The sequence below is a fragment of the Ahaetulla prasina genome, chromosome 2, assembly GCF_028640845.1.
Source record: "Ahaetulla prasina isolate Xishuangbanna chromosome 2, ASM2864084v1, whole genome shotgun sequence".
In the NCBI taxonomy this organism is placed as follows: domain Eukaryota; kingdom Metazoa; phylum Chordata; class Lepidosauria; order Squamata; family Colubridae; genus Ahaetulla; species Ahaetulla prasina.
Genome location: NC_080540.1, coordinates 278,681,081 through 278,698,623, shown reverse-complemented (window position 1 = coordinate 278,698,623; position 17,543 = coordinate 278,681,081). Strand labels below are relative to the sequence as shown.

The window sequence follows — 17,543 nt, the reverse complement described above, 5'->3', positions numbered from 1 at the left end:
CTTATCTGAGCTACTGTTTTACTTTGTTTCTGCTTTTTACATAAATAATGCACATAATAAGCACATTTTTGGAAAAAGTATGTGAAAAAACTATTATTTTCGTCGGGGAAACAAAAAAGAACGTGATGACAATCAATACAGGATACTGATAAAAAAAATCTATTTGGCACCGGTTCCAGGTTGAGAGTTATTCCTTCCTAAGGTAAACCTCACCAGGTCCCTTATAGAAGAACGAAAAAAAGTTGGCCAAAAAAAAAAAAAAAAGGATTTAGGAAAGACTAGCGTGAAAAAGGCATCTTTGAATTGCAATCCGTCACCGGGAAAGTTTCAAGTGAAACATCCAAAGGGGCGATTGCACGTCCTAGAGATAAAAATCGGGTAATCTGCGATTTACGCGAAAGGAGAGAAAACCGGACGAAGGGGCCGAGAACCGGGTGGAAGGAGCAGAAGAAAACAAAACAAACAAACCCGCGGGATCGGAGAGCGGGTTTCCCTTTCAAAGGATTCCTTCGTCCACCTTGGGAGTTCCCGCGCTCAGCCCGCCCCGCGCCTTTGCGCTTTTGCGCTCCGGAGCGCGGATCCTGCTGGCTTTGCCACGACGCGCAGCCCCAGCTTTTCCACAGGGGGGCGTCCGTCGATCGCACCGCAGGGAAGACGGGGCGTCCTACCGGGTCTTTTTCCCTTCTCGGTTTAAAAGAAGGCGCGCCGGTTTTTCTCCTTAATCGCCGTGCGCGCCATTTCATTACGGGGAGCTTCGCCTACAATCCCATCCGAAGGCAGTCTCCGCCCCGTTGCGTGTGTTGGAAACCTTCTTGCTTAGCCCGTGTCAGCAGCTCTTCTTAGCGCCGTCTGGCTTCTGCACGCTCACCAGGACTTGCGCGGCGGGACTCGCTTCTCCCTTCTCTCCCCCCCTTTTTTTTCCTCACTTAGAAGCTCCTCCCAGATCATCCCAACATTTTTAATTTTTTTTAAAAAAAAAATATTTAGTGGCGTCGTTGCCTCGGATTGCAAATCCAACCTTTACCGCGCTCCAAATCAACTTGCCCAAAGTTTTGATTCAAAACAGTATCTGGAGGGGAGGGAGGGCTCGACGAGGCTGAGCCGAGAGAAAGAACATGGGTTTCAACGACCGAGGTGGTCGCAGCAGCTGCCCCCGCCTGGCGCTCCTCGTCTTGCTTTGTTGCGTCGGATCTCTCGCTGCCAACCGGAGAAATATCCCGCGGCGACAAGGTAAGAACCGGAGGATCGGGGTGGTTTAATCAATCCCGGCCGTGCGTATCCTCCAGCCAGCAAAATTGCCAAATCCCCCAAAAGTGCCCGGTGCGAGACCAGGGGGATGGCGGAAGGGCAAAGGAGCCGCCAAAAAAAGGGAAGGGCAAAATAAAAGCTTCCCTCCAAGCAGGGAGGGGTATGTGTGTGTATGTACACGCGCAAATACACACGCGCTCGCGCGCGCGTGGAAGAGCGCCCTGGCGTTTACCCGAGGCTCGCTCTTCAATCCGTAATCCTTGCACACCTCCAGCTCAGTTGCTCCGCTACTATCTCTCACTCCTGCTGGGGAAAATCTCAGCGGCTACTGAAATCCGCTGGAGCTAGATTCCATGTGATCTCAATTACTGGACGCTAGAAAAAGAAAAGGGGGAAAAAAAAGAAAAAAACGGGGGCGGAGTTGGGGGGGGAAGAGAAGGAGAGACTGCTTAAAAAGGAGAGAGAAGCCGGGGGGGGGGGGTGTTTTGCAAAAAACAAAACCAAACCAAAAACAACCAAGATTTATTTAATCCATATTGACAGAATGACTGCTAGTTTCCTGTTGTGTCCAGGAGTTTTTGTTTTGCTTTCTTCTCCCAGACCAGCCGCGGTTCATTATGTACCAAGCCAATTAAAGCGTCCAGACACATTGCTTGGAGAGATGACACTTTTAAGGAGGACTTCTGACATTTGCCTCCAGACTACATCTAGGTGTTTTGTTTTGTTTTTTTTAAAAAAACTCTAATGACTTTTTTTTAAACAACAACAACAACCCAAAAGGCATCAGTGTGAACATATGTGTTTTATGGTATTTTAGGATTGAACTAAAGCAGGGGTCTCCAACCTTGGCAACTTTAAGCCTGGTGGACTTTAACTCCCAGAATTCCCCAGCCAGCAAAGCTATTCTGGGTTATTCTGGGAGTTGAAGTCCTCCAGGCTTAAAGTTGCCAAGGTTGGGGACCCCTGATCTAAAGAACTGGGGAAAAACGTCCCTCGGTTCTTTGAAAGTAAAGAGGGGGGATCAGGCTGCCTCCAAAGTAGTTTGACTATTTTTTTTAGGAGGTGGGGTGTAAAAGACAGGTGTCTCTCTCTCCCTGGGCTTTGAAAGCAGAAATTCAACAAGTGTTAATATACCCCGTCACTGTTCAGAAAGGCCAGTCTTTCTGAATTACCACAAAATACCTATTTGTAGAAGTCTAGATTGGAAAAGACGGTTTCCACAGGGAAGTTATTGCAATGTGAAATCTAAAATAGTAGGCTAGAATCGCTCACCTCTGTAACCCCATTAATTCTGGTGGAAGACTTTCTTGACAGAAGCTGATCTTTGCGTTCAAGCAGTGTGCGGTGTGCAGTGTGAGCAAAATTATTAGGCAATGCTTTTTAGCAAAAAAATAAAATTAAATTAAAAGGAAGCAAATAACTTGCTATATAGTCTTTGAAACATATCTTGTAGCTTCTAAATAGGCTCTTAATATAGCTGAAACAAACTTTTCTTCCTGTTCTCTCATTAGAAGCTGGTTTAATTATACGACTTTATCATTTGTGCTAGGGTTCAGTGTAACAAACTGCTGGGAGAGACGTCCCATATTCTCATCATCTACTTAAAGTTCATGGGATAACAGAATTTGCATGCAGATCCTTGACCCTTTTACTGCAAAAAAAGGGAGCATGGTACTTGGCTAAGGCCTTCTGGCTTTATTTATTTTGTTTAATTGGTATATTTTTATCCAATTATTTTATAAATAACTCAAGATGGCATACACAGTACTCCTTCCTCCTCCTTTTTTTCTCCCACAACTACAACTCTGGGAGGTGGACTGCAACTGGCCCAAAGTTACCCAATGAAGCTTTCCTGCCTAAGGTGGAACAAATGCAGTCTCTAGACCAGTAGCTTAACTACCACATAAAATTGGCTACAGAAATTGGCCAATGTAGGTGTCCTCCTGGAGATTCTAATCTCTGTTTTTTTTAAATGAGATGATAAGGCAAGTGTAAATATAAAAGTAAGGTACTGTAGAAATATGGAACTGTTCATTTGGAAGGATGTTAGTTAACTCAATTTTTGAGTAATGTTTCCTCTTTAGATGATATTATATGCTGAAAGATAGACCAAAGATGGTGTATGCAGAAGACCTACATTTCAAAATCAGTATCTACAGATCAAGTGGGAAAGATAACTTCCCAAAATCTTGGAGAGCTGTGCTAAGGTGCCTTATTGACTCAGCCCAATTTAATTGAAGACTTGTAGAATGGTTCTAGACAACCTGCATATATTTAAAGAAATGTGCAAAATCCCTCAATGTGCATCTAGCATGAGTGAGAAAGGGACCTTTTTGTGTGCTGTTCCAGTGCCCCTAAATAAATTTGGGAAAATCCTGATTTCCCCTGCACTAAATCTGGTGGCCAGACAGGTCGATGCTGGAGAATCAGGTCATCTAGCTCAAATCTGCATTTCCTCATATTCATTCCATGCAAAGCAAGAGTTGGGAACCAGTGCATATCAGCCACCATGATCATTAGTGAAGAGTTATGAGAGTTGTGTCCAGTGATATTTGGAAGGCTACAAGTTCTGCATCCCTGTTTTGGAATTAGCTTCATTCAGAGTGGATCATCTTGACCATATTTTTTTAACCATACTCTATGGATACATCTAGCATCAGGTTCTTCTATCTATAATAGCTTATTAATACTTAGGAATGGCTTTGTAATATAAACAGGAATTGTGCTTGGTTATCATGGGAGCCAGTTTGGTATAGTAGTTAAGGCATCAGGCTAGAAAACGAGACTGAGCATAATCCTGCTTTAGACATAAAGCCAGTGGGTCACCTTGGATCAGTCACTTTTTCTCAGCCCTAGAAAGGACACAGTGGCAAACCACTTCAGAAAAATCTTGCCAATTGCTACCAATCTGCCTTTCCATTCAGGACCTGTATACTGCTCGAGTCAAAAAGAGGGCTATGAAAATATTTAGAGACCCCTTGCATCCTGGACATAAACTGTTTATTTATTTATTTATTTTTATTTTATTAAATTTTTATACCGCCCTTCTCCCGAAGGACTCAGGGCGGTCGGTGTACAGCCGGAATAAAATACAGAATATATACAATTAAAAGAAATTAAAATAAACTATTACTAAACGGCCGGTAATTTAAAAGATTTAAAAATTTAAAATATTACTAAAACCCCAATTTAAAATCAACTATTTATGCCAGTCCTGCTTGAATGAATAAATATGTTTTTAGCTCACGACGAAAGGTCCGAAGATCAGGCACTTGACGTAAGCCAGGGGGGAGTTCGTTCCAGAGCGTCGGTGCTCCCACAGAGAAGGCCCTACTTCTGGGGGCCGCCAGCCGACATTGTTTGGCGGACGGCACCCTGAGAAGGCCCTCTCTGTGAGAGCGTACGGGTTGATGGGAGGCATAAGGTAACAGCAGGCGGTCTTGTAAGCACCCGGGTCCTAAGCCATGGAGCGCTTTAAAGGTGGTAACCAAGATCTTGAAGCGCACCCGAAAGACTACAGGAAGCCAGTGCAGACTACGGAGCAGTGGTGTTACGTGGGAGCCACGAGCGGCTCCCATTACCACTCGCGCAGCTGCATTCTGGACTAACTGCAGCCTCTGGGTGCTCCTCAAGGGCAGCCCCATGTAGAGAGCATTGCAATAATCCAGCCGAGACGTAACCAGAGCGTGAGTGACTGTGCATAAGGCCTCCCGGTCAAGGAAGGGACGCAACTGGCGAACCAAGCGAACTTGGTAAAAGGCCCTCCTGGTGACGGCCGCCAGATGTTCATCAAAGGACAGCTGACCATCCAGGAGGACGCCCAAGTTGCGAACCACCTCCTTTGGGGCCACTAACTCGCCCCCAACAGTCAGCTGCGGGAGCAGCTGACTGTACCGGGGTGCCGGCATCCACAGCCACTCCGTCTTGGAGGGATTAAGCTTGAGTCTGTTTCTCCCCATCCAGACCCGTACGGCTTCCAGGCACCGGGACAGCACTTCGACCGCTTTGTTGGGGTAGGCGAGAGAATCGACCCCTGAGGTACCCCACAAGTGAGGCCCCTCGAGGACGACCTCTGCCCCCCTGTCAACACCGTCTGCGACCGGTCGGAGAGATAGGAGAACCACCGATAAACGGTGCCTCCCACTCCCAATCCCTCCAACCGGCGCAGCAGGATACCATGGTCGATGGTATCAAAAGCCGCTGAGAGATCTAATAGGACCAAGGCAGAGGAACAACCCCTGTCCCTGGCCCTCCAGAGGTCATCCACCAACGCGACCAAAGCCGTCTCCGTGCTGTAACTGGGTCGGAAGCCGGACTGGAACGGGTCTAGATAGACAGCTTCCTCCAGGTGCCGGGGAAGCTGCCATGCAACCACACTCTCTACAACCTTCGCTAAGAAGCGAAGGTTGGAGACTGGATGATAATTTCCCAAAATAGCTGGGTCCAGGGAAGGCTTCTTCAGGAGAGGTCTCACCACCGCCTCCTTCAAGGCGGCGGGGAAAACCCCTTCAACCAAAGAAGCATTTATAATCCCCTGGAGCCAGCCTCGTGTCACTTCCTGAGCAGCCAGTACTAACCAGGAAGGACACGGGTCCAGTAAACACGTAGTTGCATGCAACCTCCCCAGCAACCTGTCCACGTCCTCGAGAGCCACAGAATCAAACTCATCCCAAATAACCTCAACAAGACGAGTCTCTGCCACCTCGGCTGAATCATCGCAATCATGGTCCAAGCCATCACGAAGCTGAACGATTTTATCGTATTGATAACCGTTAAACTCCTCGGCTGGTCCCTGCAAGGGGTCATCCCGTCCCTCCTGTTGAAGGAGAGAACGGGTCACCCGAAACAGAGCGGCCGGGTGGTTATCTGCCGATGCAATGAGGGTGGAAATGTAGGAACGCTTCGCCTCCCTCATTGCCACTAGGTAGGTCCTAGTAAAGGACCTCACTAGTGTCCGATCAGCCTCGGAACGGCTGGACCTCCAAACACTCTCTAGGCGTCTTCTCCGGCGTTTCATCTCTCTCAGTTCCCCGGAGAACCAGGGAGCCAATTGAGATCTACGCCGGGTTAGAGGCCGCAAAGGCACGACACGGTCTAAAGCCCCAGCCGCGGCCCGTTCCCAAGCTGCAACCAGTTCTTCAGTCGTGCCGTGGGTAAGATCCTCAGGAAACGGCCCAAGCTCCGTCAGGAACCTCTCCGGGTCCATCAGGCGCCTGGGACTGAACCAACGCATCGGCTCCGTCTCCCTGCGGTGGTGAGCAGCGGTTCGAAAGTCTAGGCGAAGGAGAAAATGATCCGAAGGAGTTTCAACTCCTACCCTCAAAACGACGCTATAGAGCACGGCAGTTTTTCCCCGAACGCCATCATTCTGTAAAACAAATAATTCCCTCAACACTGTCAAAATATTTACTAAATCTGCACTACTATTAATCTTCTCATCGTTCCCATCACCCTTCTCCTTCCACTTATGGTTGTATGGCTGTAACTTTGTTGCTTGTATCCTTACGATTATATTGATACTGTTTCCTGATTGCTTATTTGTACCCTATGACTATCATTAAGTACCTTATGATTCTTGATGAACATATTTTTCTTTTATGTACACTGAGAGACAAATTCCTTGTGTGTCCAATCAGATTTGGCCAATAAAAAATTCTATTCTATTCTATTCTATTCTATTCTATTCTATTCTATTCTATTCTATTCTATTCTATTCTTAAAACTGCAGGGATTTGTCCAGGCAGTTGACAGGAGTCAACACAAACTGGAAACCAGCCCCTACCTTGTGTGAGTCTTTTGCCTTTTGCCTTTCATTGAGCCAAGGTGGTGCAGTGGTTTGAGTGCAGTAGTGCAGGCTACTTCTGCTGCCTGCTGCCTACAATTTGGCAGTTCGAATCTTACCAGGCTCAAGGTTGACTCAGCCTTCTATCCTTCCGAGGTCGGTAAAATGAGGACCTAGCTAATTGGGAGCAACATGCTGACTCTATGTAAACTGCTTAGAGAGGGGCTGTAAAGCACTGTGAAGTAGTATATAAGTCTAAGTGCTATTGCTATTCACTTTTTCCCTTTTATTTAGGTCAGTCTGACATATGAAAAATACTTTACATACCGATAAGCAATTCTTAAGGGAGGGATATGTGAAAGCTAATGAAGGTCTTCCAAAAGGAAGGAAGCCAGGAAGGCCAGACAGCAGACTGTTCCTTCAAGAAAGCCATTAATAAAACTGGATACATCTTTGTAAGAGCTGCTTACCCTTCTTCAGTATGGTCTCGCTTTCTATGTTCTAGATTTTTAAAATATTGAATAATACTTTCCATCAATTCCCCCAAAATAGGTATCATCTAATTGCCCAAATCACAATACATTTTTTTAAAACTTACATTCTACTTTCTAGAAACTGCTAAAATCATCAAAATCTTTTCCCCATAATTTAATTGTACTATTCCTAGTGAAATGCAAACTAAGTCATGTTTGGAAATGCTAAAAACCACTGACCAATAATTTTCTTTTATGTTTAAACCCTGCAGTAGCATTCAAGCTTTTTGGAAATACTTGGAGGTTAATTGATGTTTGATATGCTCCAGCACCGAATATACATTTGATTTTGTCTTCTAGTGGTGTTCAGTATGGCAAGCTTTCATTTGTTTTTTCGCAAAGTGAAGTGGATTTGTTGTTTGACATGGAAATAGGTATGAGAGGAGAGGGGAGAAGTAATATTTGTGAAATCCAAGAGAGTAGCTACGTTTTCTTAAAAGTAGTTGCAAGCAATGATATTCTCCTTTGTAGTTCCTAAAAGGAAGGTTCATATGATTTGAGTATGATTTGAGATCTAAGTCTGGTTATGACCATGCTGTAAATGTGGAAGACCTATTTTTTCCACTACTTTAGAGTTTTGGAGTCTTGATGCTTCTATCAAACAAATGACTGGCAAGGGTGTGTATGTGTTGAATTTCAGGATATACATCAGTTAAATGCAATCCTATTTTACTCTTCACTCATTGATTCAACCTCCTGAAATCCCACAAAGGGAGGGAGTCTTTAAGAACTGTACAGTAAAACTGAGATTACAGGCTCAGATTGAGAAAACAGAAGGGAGTTTTAAATGAACCTTGTGCTGAAAGAAGATACTTACAATAGGGACGCTGGAGGACACTGTCAACTATGGGCCAATTCTAGGGGTTGCCCACAGAATTGGTACTACATATAACACCCAGAATTTGTTGGAAAGATCTCTCTGTTCATCTATGGACATTATTATGCAGAAAAATTCTGCAATCATTTATTTCAAAAAAATCATTTTGCATTCCAGTCCACCAAACACACAAGGCTTCATAGCTCCCCTTGTGTGGTCACTCTCTCTAAATCAGGAGTGTCAAACTCAATTTCATTGAGGACCGCATCAGGGTTGTGTTTGGCCTCCAGGGGCCGGGATGGACGTGGCCAGCTTGACATCATTCATGTTGGGGATGCCTGTGGTGGCCCAAGCAGGGCTGGGGTGGGGGATCCATTGTCTCAAGCAGAGGAAGGTGAGACTAGGGAGACTGCCAAACCCTGGTACTCCAGAGAAGCCTTGCTCTCCCTCTCAGAGGCACCAGGGGCGGTCCTTTGCTGTTTCCAAGGTGGCCCCATGGGCCAGATCTAAGCGCCCGTGGGCCAGTTTGACACCCCTGCCCTATATGGAAGCAATTGGGTGGAATGTTGCTTTATACATACATTGAGCGTCAACTCAGAAAGCTCAAACTGCCCAAGAAGCTGCTGATCCAGTTCTGCAGAGCAATTATTAGGTCTGTCATCTGCACCTCTATAAACTGTCTGGTTTGGTTCTGAAACCCAGCAAGACAGACACAGACTTCAGAGGATTATTAGACCTGCAGAAAAAACAATTGCTACTAACGTGCCTTCCATTGAGGATCTGTATACTGCACAAGTCAAAAAGAGGACTGTGAAAATATTTATAGACCTCCTTGCATCCTGGACATAAACTGTTTCAACTCCTACCCTCAAAACAATGCTATAGAGCACTGCACACCAGAACAACTAGACACAAGAACAGTTTCTTCCCGAAGGCCATCACAGTGCTAAACAAATAATTCCCTCAACACTGTCAAACTATTTACTAAATCTGTACTACTATTAATCTTCTCATCGTTCCCATCACCCATCTCCTTCCACTTATGATTGTAACTTTGTTGCTTGTATCCTTACAATTTATACTGATATTGATTGTTTCCTGATTGCTTAATTGTAGCCTATGACTATCATTAAGTGTTGTAAGTGTTGTACCTTGATAAAGGTATCTTTTCTTTTATGTACACTGAGAGCGTATGCACCAAGACAAATTCCTTGTGTGTCCAATCACTCTTGACCAATAAAAAATCTATTCTATTCTATTCTATTCTATTCTATTCTATTCAGTTCTATGCTTAATTATCTGATCACAACAAGAAATCTCATGCATCCTAATTCCCACAGGAAAATCAGTCTGGGGTTTGTTATAGTGGTAAAAGACCTGGGAATAGAACCCAGGAGATTATGAGTTCTAGTCCTGCCTTAAACACAGAAACAGCTTGGTGACTTTGGGCCAGCTATTCCATTTCAGTCCTAGAAGATAATGGCAGATCTGTTTTGAAAAAGATTGCCAAGTAAATTTTGTGGACTGTTTCTGTGTAGTGGCCAAGAATCAAGACACGATGGAAGGAATCAATAAATAATATACGCAGCTTGTAGACGGATGGGGACTCCATTTGGACTGATGATTGCAATCCGTTGTATAGGTTTAATATGTTTGTTTTGTCTGCTTATTTTTAAGGACTGCTGTTTTGCTTGACTCAGAAGCTTGGGTCTTAATCTGGGTTGAGTCTAGTTTATGTAGTTAAGGAAGCAAGTAAGCAAGCATTCTTATTCAGAAACATAGCTTCTCATGTTATTTCACAGGCATCTTCCTGTGGCTGAGGCAGTGTGAGTCAGATTAAATTCATCTTTTAGAATTTTGAATTGGAAAAGGCTTTATAACCTTTTTTTTTTTAAAAAAGGTAATATGTGTCCCAGAATTCTCTTAAAGCTAATAGCAATAGCACTTAGACTTATAGACTGCTTCACAGTGCTTTACAGCCCTCTCTAAGCGGTTTACAGAGTCAGCCTATTGCCCCTAACAACCTGGGTCCTCATTTTACCCACCTCGGAAGGATGGAAGGCTGAGTCACCCTTGAACCTAATACTCAAGATACTTTTCCACCCTGGAAAAATAGAACCGTTATGAAATGTTAGCATAAATTATGAACACTGATATTAATATTAAAACAAATTAACAATTGAAAGCACAGTGAAAGGAATGTACCTTCGTTTTTCTTTTTCTTTTTTAAATCCTGAGAGATGGGAGACTAAACACTGAATTCCTCTCTAACTGAGAAAAGGACCCTAACATCCATGCCAGAAAAATAGCTCTGAGCATCTTCTCAAAGAATTCTTCTGTGCATCACAATAGCTGTACAAGGGTGGTGTCTTTAGATAGGCAGGTCTTAAGCAGTTTTTTAAGCCTCAGAACTTGTATCTATTTCCACAAGCCCTTCCTCGTAGTGGTAGCTACTCCTGGGAGAGATGACTGAAAAATGTTGAGAGTGTACTGTATTCCAAAAGTATTTATCCCCAAGGTGTGGCAGTCATCCCAAATGCCCAGGTAAAGAAAGCAGGCACCTATATTGGAAAACAAATATAGGAAGATGCAGTGGCAGATAGATGACTTTAGTGATAGAATAGAATAGAATAGAATAGAATAGAATAGAATAGAATAGAATAGAATAGAATTTTTTATTGGCCAAGTGTGATTGGACACACAAGGAATTTGTCTTGGTGCATATGCTCTCAGTGTACATAAAAGAAAAGATACGTTCATCAAGGTACAACATTTACAACACAATTGATGATCAATATATCAATATAAATCATAAGGATTGCCAGCAACAAGTTATAGTCATACAGTCATAAGTGGAAAGAGATTGGTGATGGGAACTATGAAACGATTAATAATAGTGCAGATTCAGTAAATAGTCTGACAGTGTTGAGGGAATTATTTGTTTAGCAGAGTGATGGCCTTCGGGAAAAAACTGTTCTTGTGTCTAGTTGTTCTGGTGTGCAGTGCTCTATAGCGTCGTTTTGAGGGTAGGAGTTGAAACAGTTTATGTCCAGGATGCGAGGGATCTGCAAATATTTTCACGGCCCTCTTCTTGATTCGTGCAGTATACAGGTCCTCAATGGAAGGCAGGTTGGTAGCAATTATTTTTTCTGCAGTTCTAATTATCCTCTGAAGTCTGTGTTTTTCTTGTTGGGTTGCAGAACCGAACCAGACAGTTATAGAGGTGCAAATGACAGACTCAATAATTCCTCTGTAGAATTGGATCAGCAGCTCCTTGGGCAGTTTGAGCTTACTGAGTTGGCAGAAAGAACATTCTTTGTTGTCCTTTTTTAATGATGTTTTTGATGTTAGCTGTCCATTTGAGATCTTGCGATATGATAGAACCCAGAAATTTGAAGGTTTCTACTGTTGATACTGTGTTGTCAAGTATTGTGAGAGGTGGAAGTATGGAAGGGTTTTTCCTAAAGTCTACCACCATTTCTATGGTTTTGAGTGTGTTCAGTTCCAGATTGTTTTGGTTGCACCACAAGGCTAGTCGTTCGACCTCTCGTCTATATGCGGATTCGTCATTGTCTCGAATGAGACCAATCACTGTTGTGTCATCTGCGAACTTCAGTAGCTTAACAGATGGATCATTGGAGATGCAGTCATTGGTATACAGAGAGAAGAGAAGTGGAGAGAGCACACAGCCTTGGGGGGGCCCTGTGCTAATTATACAGGTATTTGATGTGATCTTGCTTAGCTTCACCTGCTGCTTCCTGTTTGTTAGGAAGCTTGTGATCCACTTATAAGTCTGTTCCGGTACCTGTAGCTGGTTTAGCTTTGTTAGAAGAATGTCTGGAATGATGGTATTGAATGCTGAACTAAAGTCTACAAAAAGGACCCTTGCATAGGTCTTTGGAGACTCAAGATGTTGTAGGATGTAGTGCAGAGCCATATTAACAGCATCATCTGTTGATCTATTTGCTCGGTATGCAAATTGCAAGGGGTCTAACAGCGGATCTGTGATGGTTTTCAGGTAGGAAAGCACTAGCCTTTCAAAGGTTTTCATGACTACAGATGTTAAAGCAACTGGTCTGTAGTCATTCAGTTCCTTGATGGTGGGCTTCTTCGGCACTGGGATGATGGTAGAGCGTTTGAAGCAAGAAGGAACATAACACATCTCTAGTGATTTATTGAAAATATGGGTGAAGATAGTGGCAAAGGCATCCGTTCATACTACTCAGAAGAAAGCAATGGTAAACCACTTCTATATATTTATCAAGAAAATCACATGTATAGAAATGCTCAGATGATGGACGATGTAGTACCAAATATGGGCCCCAGGCTGGAGGCCATTCAACACACTACTGGGGAAGAGCTACAGATCTTTTGGAGTACTAATGGTGTTTGGGATGTACCTAGATTAAAGCAGGAGTGTTAAACTCGATTTCATTGAGGGCCGCATCAAGGTTGTGTTTGACCTCAGGGGGTCAGGGGGGCGTGGCCAGCTCATCACTCAGTGAGGCTCCATTTTTGGCTGCGACGGCCTCCTGTAGCTCTGTTTTTGCTGGCAGAGGGCTGGAGGCTGTTGCAACCAAAAACGGAGCCTTCGAGGCCCGCATGTGGCCCTCCCAAGCTCCATTTTCACTGGTAGAGGAATCGCAGGCCGGTCCTTCACTGTTTCTAGGATGGCCCCACGGGCCAGATCTAACCACCCTGCGGGCCAGATCCAACCTGCGGGCCTTGAGTTTGACACCCCTGGATTAAAGCCTTCAGGATGTCTATTTGCTGATGTTGACATATAGGAAAACAACAGAAGCTGCAAAGATGGAATTAGTAGGAACATGGAATGTAAGACACATGAACACAAGAAAGCTGAACACAATTTTATTTTTCACGGACAAAAATCTATCCATGTGGTCACTAAGGAGTCGAAAGTGACTTGATGGCGCATCATCAATCAATCGCTTGTATATAAGCCAGCGTTATCATTATGAACCTTCCGTTTGGAAGGCATGCAGACACTTTGGTCTAAGTGCCCAGTGGCACATGTTTTGACGACTGCAGGATTGGGAGCAGCTGGGATTTTAAACAATGGAGATTTTCATGCTCATGAATGGTAGCAGACGGAAGGAGTCAGGCAGCAATTCTATTGAAAAGTAATGATAGTCCTTTCATGAAGTGGCGGTTTTGTGAAGGCCATGGGTTCTGAAAGAGGGCACTTAAAAGTGCATAAAAGCCCCTCAGAGTCTTTTGCTATGGTTGATCTGAAGCGGAATTCCCCCTGATGTCACTGAGGTTTTTGCATAAGTATCAAGGGCAAGTATTAAGAGCCTTGATGTTGAAATGTTTGAGGAACCAATTAAAACGATCTTTGTAGTCCGTATAGTTTTCCCCCTCTCCCAACCCCCCTCCCCGCCCCCAGCTGCTTTTCCAGAATAAATCTGTGTAGAGAGAAAATGAGGAGTCCAAAATGGCAGTGGGACCACTTACTGTTTTAAGTCATAATGCAAGGGGCAAAATTACTGGCAAACTTTTGCAAGCTTAAAATGTATGGGGGCTGCCTAAAATGTTCCTTAAAATGCATATTAATTATATTCCAACTGAGAAGTCATCAAAATCTCTTTTTGTATCTGTTCTAAAACTTATAAGCATCTCTACCAGCAGGGAGTACATTTAAAGTTTCTGAATGCATTTCATTCAGCCATTGTGGTTTGCAATGAACAAGGCATGAACAAGACAACTGTGGCATGTTCGACAAGCTATAGTAAAATGTACAAACCCAGTGACTGTGCAGACACAACAGTGGTCCTCATTAATGTGTCATGTTAATGAAGAAGAATGAATCATTCTCTAAATTGGGTGAATGGTATTTTTTTAGATATAAGGTACATTGTTCCCTCTTCACTGGCTACATAAGGAATGGTGGTAGGCAAGATGAAATGTAAGGGTAATGCATAGACATGCACCTTTTAAAAACTCCTGGTTGCCCAATTATTGCCCAATCCTAATTTATGCATTATGCATACATATAAACAAAATTCATATCTGCAAATAGAATTTTCTGTTGGCAGGCAGCAGTACTGGTTGAAATTTTGTCGTAGCAAACCCTTATCCTAAGAACTCAGCTGAAATATCCCTATTGAGAAAAGAAATCAGAATGAATGTTGGTCTCACACATTCTCCCTTGTCTTCTTAGCTTTTATAACGTATTAAGAACAGTTACAGGAACTGGGTATGTCTAGTGAAAAGAAGGACTAGAGTAGACATGATAGCAATGGACGGAAACTAATCAAGGAGAGAAGTAATCTAGAACTAATGAGAAATTTCCTAATGATCATAATCAACCAGTGGCATGGCTTGCCTTCAGAAGTTGTGGGTGCCCCATCGCTATAGGCTTTTAAGAAGAGAATGGACAGCCATTTGTCTGAAATGGTATAGGGTCTCCTGCTTGAGCTGGGGGTTGGACTAGAAGACCTCCAAGGTCCCTTTCAACTGTTATTCTATGTATTATTCTATGTTAAGTATCCAATTACCGTTAGTTCACTGTACTGTGTGAGCATATTCATAATATCTGAAGTCAGGAAACTGGTTCCAGTGAAAGGCTATGGAATTATTCCAGAGGAAATATTTTACAGAGGAATAAGTTTAGATCTTCTGTTCATTGGGAGTATTTATTAATTGAACTCATCATAATTTAGATGACCTAGTATATCAAAACTTGTCCCTAATGTAGTAAATTCTGCTTATAGCCTTGCAAATGTCAGATTAGTTCATTTGGTCAGAATGCACTTTTCAGAGTAACACCTGGATTTTATTTTTGATAATGTTTACTGTCGCTACAGACTGCACAGTTGGGGATATAATGCTTAAGAATGGGCAGAGCTTAAAGCTTTTATTAGACAGATGGCTAATTTTGTTGGCCTGACCTCAAGGATCTATCTAAGTGATCCCTGTTTAGCTCAGTAGCTGCCAATAAATTCTAAGATAATTGTGATGGACAAGTGTATTTGAATTAAATGACCACCAGCTGTTTCAAGTCAGGAAGGCAAATAAATAAATGACAAAGTGTGCCTTTTATCAGCTGTGGCTGATTCTGTGGGTCAGTTTCTGTCTTGAGAGACATATCTTACCATAACTGGCCATCTGACAGCAAAAAGTTAAGTGTTTCCTTCTGCCATCTAATGGTCATTCTGATTTTTGCAGCAGGGTCCGGTGGCCGTAGTTATAGATTGGAAGATACTGTGTAAGGTTACATTTGAAATTGATTTGGAATTTTCCACTGGGCTGGAATTGCCTTATTACTTGTATGTACAGAGAAATTAGAACATGGACTACTGATTCTGTATCATCAGCAATGGCTGCCTTGTGCTTCTGAAGCTAATTCAAAAGGTTGTGTGAAGCAGGGGTGGGCTGCTGGGGGTTCGCAGGGGTTCGGGAGAACCTCTAGCTAAGATTCTGTTAGCCCCAAATCCCACTCCTGGCTGGCCTCGCCCAACCCACCCCTCCCAGGAGTCCCCACGTAGCCCGTTTTGGATGCAGGTAAATGCAGGGCGTGCATGGAGGCTTGGGGAGGGTGAAAAACAAGCCTACTGAAAATTCAAGAAGGCCAGAAATGGGCCCATTTCTGGCCTCCAGAGAGCCTCCAGAGTCTGGGGAAGCCATTTTCGCCCTTCCGGTGACTCAAGGAAAGCCTCCAGAGTCTACGGAGGGCAAAAATGCCACCCCCCGCCGTGGTGCAGGAGGCCGACTAGGCCATGCCCACCCAGCAACCGGGCAGAGAACCCCTTGCTAAAATTTTTGAAGCCCCACACCTGGTGTGAAGAACAAGAAGTTTAGAGACCACCTTATGATCATCTACGTCTGTGTTCCTGATAGGTTCTCAAGACAGGTCTCTGAGAGTCTCAAGAGTGTCTCTTAGTAAGGTTTATTGAACTGGCAATTGTAAGAAGCAGGGCTGCTTACAGGTTTCCCCCACTCTTTAAAATTTTATCTCATAGGAAATCTAAATAGAAATAGAAATAGAAATAGAAATAGAATAGAATAGAATAGAATAGAATAGAATAGAATAGAATAACAGAGTTGGAAGGGACCTTGGAGATCTTCTAATCCAACCCCCTGCTTAGGCAGGAGACCCTACACCACTAATACTTAGTGTTAGCTTTCTTATTGTTAAATTTAAAATGGATTCTCCAGGCCTCCACACTTATCACCTGTTTTCCTCTTTAAGTGGAAGGAGATCGAGATCTTCAAGTACTTTTTATTCCAAATATATTATAAAAATAGTAGCTGTGAACATGACATGTTTTTTATTCATGGATTGGTTGCTTTAACATGCAATTAATATGTCAATCTTACAGAATTTTACACGGTTCTGAAAGATAGTGTACAACTTTTAAAAATAAGTAACATGCATATTTTTATGGATCATTAATGTATCCTACTAAACAGTTTAGGAACAAATGTGCATACTAGAAACTTACAGATGGCCCCTGGCCATCTACCATTTTCATTTTATGGCCAGATAGATCAGTTGAGCTTTACTGCAGAATCATAGAGCTGAAAGGGGCCATTTACATTAGTAGGGCTGTGTACAATTCAAAACTGATTTGCAAAAGGAAAAAAAAAAAGGACCTTGCATGAACTCAACGCCAGTTTGCTATTCATTAAGGTATCCCAGCATTTTTCAGGCTTCTAGGTGTTCTTTAAGTAAGCCACTCATTAAAATGAACGTGCTATGCAACACTGTGGATGTGAAAGGAAAAGGGTATTTCAGAGTGCATATGGGTGTCAGCAACTCATTAAACAAACACCTATTTTCTGGCATTGTGACACAACCGCAGAGGGCAACTGCACAATGCTGCCCAAAAAATATCAGCTCTTTTAAAGAGCTGCTGCTGAGTATGCATTATAAGAACGCTGCTGAATATTCCTACACATCTTTTCCCCTTTGAAATCAAAGGGCTACATAGCCCTGCTAGTTAATAGACTTAGTGTTATGGCCTGTCGGCCGCTGGACCCTCCAACAGCTGAATCAGAGGAGGCGTCGTCGTGGGAGTCAGGGTCAGCATCAGGGCAACCTGGGTGGGGAGAGGGAATGGCGCTGTCAGAAAGAGAGAGAGAGACAGAGGCGCAGCCTGAGCCATCCATCAGCCCTCAGATGGAGAGTTAACAGCCCTGA

The 17,543-nt window shown here is 43.4% G+C and overlaps 1 protein-coding gene across 1 annotated transcript in view; it reads left to right on the top strand.

Annotated features, from left to right (window-relative positions):
- Nucleotides 1-575: 575 nt before the first annotated feature.
- The window catches only part of EGFLAM (EGF like, fibronectin type III and laminin G domains), a 148,863-nt gene continuing 131,895 nt past the window's right edge, over nt 576-17,543 (top strand). The window contains exon 1 of the mRNA XM_058170037.1: nt 576-1,230. Within this exon, the coding sequence (XP_058026020.1) occupies nt 1,116-1,230 (115 nt within the window). The 5' untranslated portion in view covers nt 576-1,115. The remainder of the gene's footprint in view (nt 1,231-17,543) is intronic.